The 3,210-nt window shown below is 50.5% G+C and overlaps 1 protein-coding gene across 1 annotated transcript; it reads right to left on the reverse strand.

Moving 5' to 3' along the window:
• Positions 1–1,470: 1,470 nt before the first annotated feature.
• Positions 1,471–2,951, reverse strand: SNIP1 (Smad nuclear interacting protein 1; the record flags this gene model as incomplete). The annotated part of the gene is given in 3 exon segments (XM_010077234.1): positions 1,471–1,574; positions 1,577–1,722; positions 2,362–2,951. Coding segments are annotated over 3 exon segments (840 nt in total), but the record flags the coding sequence as incomplete, so codon positions are not given.
• Positions 2,952–3,210: the final 259 nt, after the last annotated feature.

Genomic DNA, 3,210 nt, shown 5'->3' on the forward strand with positions numbered 1-3,210 from the left:
CACGGGGGCAAACACCCGGACACGGGCCAGGCGCCGGGGCCCCTCGGCCCCTCCCGGCGCGCTCACAGCCTCTCCCGGGCACCGGGCGCTCCTCTATCTTTTTTTTTAAACTTATCTGGTGTCTTCAATGCTGAAATGATGAGGGAAAGCTCCTCTGTTTTAAGGAACATAAAGGGGAAAAAAGTGACTCTAGAAAAATATCGCAGCTGAAAGTAGTGAGGGCTAAATTTACAAATTCTTTATTTAAAAACCCCTCGGGTGTGTATAAAGGAGAGCCTCCCCTTCCGCCCGCTGTTTGAAACCTCCACCAATGCCCTATTTACACCCCTGTGTTTCAGTCTGCGTGTACAACACCCGACACTCGTGTACACAGCAGGGGTGAGCTGTGGCCACAGGACACACATCCAGCAACAGTGCAGAAAATGTACATCTCTTACAGCATAAAGCAAACATGGGGAGAAGACATCCAGAAATACACAAGAGGTAAGTACTCTCAGGGAGTGGAATTGTTTTCTTTCTTCCTAAAGCATTGTTTTCTTTTACAGGGGAGACGGCTATTTTAAACAGGTGACAGAATAGCTTTTCATAAAACAAAACTTAAATAGTGCAAACTCTGGTTACAACGTCACCACATGAAAGGTATTTATGTGGAATACAAACAAAAACCAAGGAGTTATTCACGGGGCAAGGGTGGCATCTGAAGCCAAGGCCCCAGCTTCAGACACTCAACAGCTTCAGCATCGTGTGCTGCAACACCTACAGGCAGACCCGGACCTAGAGCTCAGCCCCCAAACCACAGTACTGCCACCTCCGTTCCCAGGCAGCATCCCGCTTCTACTTCCAATCGCACTGTAACTGCCGGGTGGTGTGTTCCCGTGAGGTGCCCTTCCCCGAATGTTATCACCAGGTGAACTCCCCACCCCGACCAGTCCAAGAGGGGCTCTGCAGCGTTTCACCTTTTCAGTGGCGAGTCTATGAACTCTCCCATCTAGAGCTCCTAACAGGGAAAGGAATTTGGGAAACTCTACCGAACAAGACTGGTTACAAAATGCACCGGGTGACTTTCCGATACTTCAGTTCAGGAACATTTTCAAAGGACTATGACAAAACAGTTAATAAAAATAATTTTGAAGATGCCATCTCTGTTTTACATCGTCTCCTGGAAGAGGACAGTCTTTCAACAGCTGTTGAAAGTTTCCAGCATCAGAGCTTTCACATCCAGGTGCTCTTCTGCTTGTTGGGGGAAAACAAGCCCCCCCAAAGCTGTATTTCCTGATATGCAGAGCTATCAAAGATGAATAATCAGTGAAGTCCCCCAAAATAAACTACAAGAACAGATCAGCAACAGAAAAAGGACTTTAAGGCAGTAAGAGGCATCCGTGCTGCGATGCTCCGATGTTTACATCCCAACGCACGTTCAACTGCAAACAATTTCTCTCCCCTGCTCCCCCCCCGTCTCCTCCTCATCTGTTAACTGTCAGACTCTTCCTCCTTCTCCTCCTCATCATCATCGTCCTTTGCATTGGCCTCAGATTTATCTGAAGATTCGTGGAGAAGCACGTATTCCCTGCTGCAAGCACATCCTTCTCCTTGAGTTCGTAATAGCGCTGCGGCTCGATGCGCTGGTTGTTGAGGAAGGTGCCGTTCCCGGAGCCCAGGTCAATGATGTAGGGCCTCACCCTGCGGCCAACGGTGCCGTCGGCACGAGTGTACTCCACCAGCCTGCCAAAACAAGAAACACCAACTCAGGCACAGCAGCGAGACAGGAAACGTGCTCCCGAAGCAAAGGGACTGTTCAGCACGGGCCCCGGTGCGGTCAGCAGTAGTCTGTGCTCGCAGAGATCTGAACAGTCTGACGAGAGCAACGGGAAACTGCACGGGACCGACAGGCCCTGACAGGCAGCATCACCTCCGAGAACTCTGGAGGATACACCACAGTGACTCCTGGAACAGAGCAGATGACTGTTCCCTACGAGAGCAGCTTTGTCTCCGGCAGCACCCAACTCCTGCTGCTTCAGAGGAGCTCAAAGGACAAATGAAAGAACCTCTCCTTGAAACACTTTCACTACCCATCACCCCTGCCAGTTCACTGCCACGCGCAGCCCTGTGTTTAACCCGCTGTGTCCCGTGTCTTACTAAACAGCTGCTTGTGGTTAAACGAGAGGAGTTACCGGCGTTTTTGTTCACTGCCAGGATGACACGCAGCAGTCAAACACAAATTCCATCTCTCTCTAGGGTACTTACAGCAAACTAGTCCCTCTCAACTCTGCATGTCCAGTGGGTTTGTTTGGTTTGGTTTTTTTTTTCCCTTCCCAAGCTCCTAAACGCTCCCGTTTCACCAGCAGACAGAGTAATACTCACCGGTACTGAAACACCGCGTGCTGCTTGGAGCAGGAGGGATGGTCAATGGGGATATCCGCGATCCGGCGGTGCCTGCCCAGCAGATAAGCGCTCTGCCGGTGAATGTACATGACGGGAAGAAACTCGTCGTTTTTGAAGGGATAGAGGCGCCACCGCTTCTTTGGAATGCGAGCTTCGGGGGGCTCGCTGTACTTAATCACAACACCTCGGAAAGTGTTGGTGTCCTCCAGAAGCGCACCAGACAGTTCAAAGCTTGGCTTCTCTTTGTTTACAGGAGCTTTTTCTTTAGGTTTGCTATCAGACTGCCTGAGCTCTGGATGCTGGTCACCACCACTGCCTTCGTTATTCTGTCGATGCTCTCGTCTTCTCTCGTTGTAGAACTCCCTCTCTGCTTGCTGCTCACGGATGTTCTGAACGTCTCTCTCTCGCTCGTGGCCTCGAGCTCCGGGCCTTTCGCTTGAATTCTTCCTTCTGTCTGAGCGGTCTCTGTGTCTGTCTCTATCACTACTCCTCTCTCTTCTGTGCTCTTGTTCTGACGTGTATCTCTGCTTTCGCTCCTCGTTTCCTCTGCGACAATGATCGTCTCGCTCCTATAACAGAGAATCGCTCACAGTGATGTGTTCAAAATTAGAACGAAAGATCAGTGACTCTTACCTCTGCTTTCCAGAAAATCACTATCTGACACACAGAAAACACAGACCTGGACGTGCTGTGTGCAGATCGAACACAACGCCAAAGAAACTTAAACCCTTGCAAACTATCTGGATTCCTTCAGTTTACACTAGACAAAGCAAGTCCATGAAGCAGGACAGTGCACGGCCCGGTCTGCGCGGGTGAGGAAGCAGAGGC

This window comes from Pterocles gutturalis, unplaced genomic scaffold, assembly GCF_000699245.1.
Source record: "Pterocles gutturalis isolate BGI_N339 unplaced genomic scaffold, ASM69924v1 scaffold53336, whole genome shotgun sequence".
Lineage (NCBI taxonomy): Eukaryota > Metazoa > Chordata > Aves > Pterocliformes > Pteroclidae > Pterocles > Pterocles gutturalis.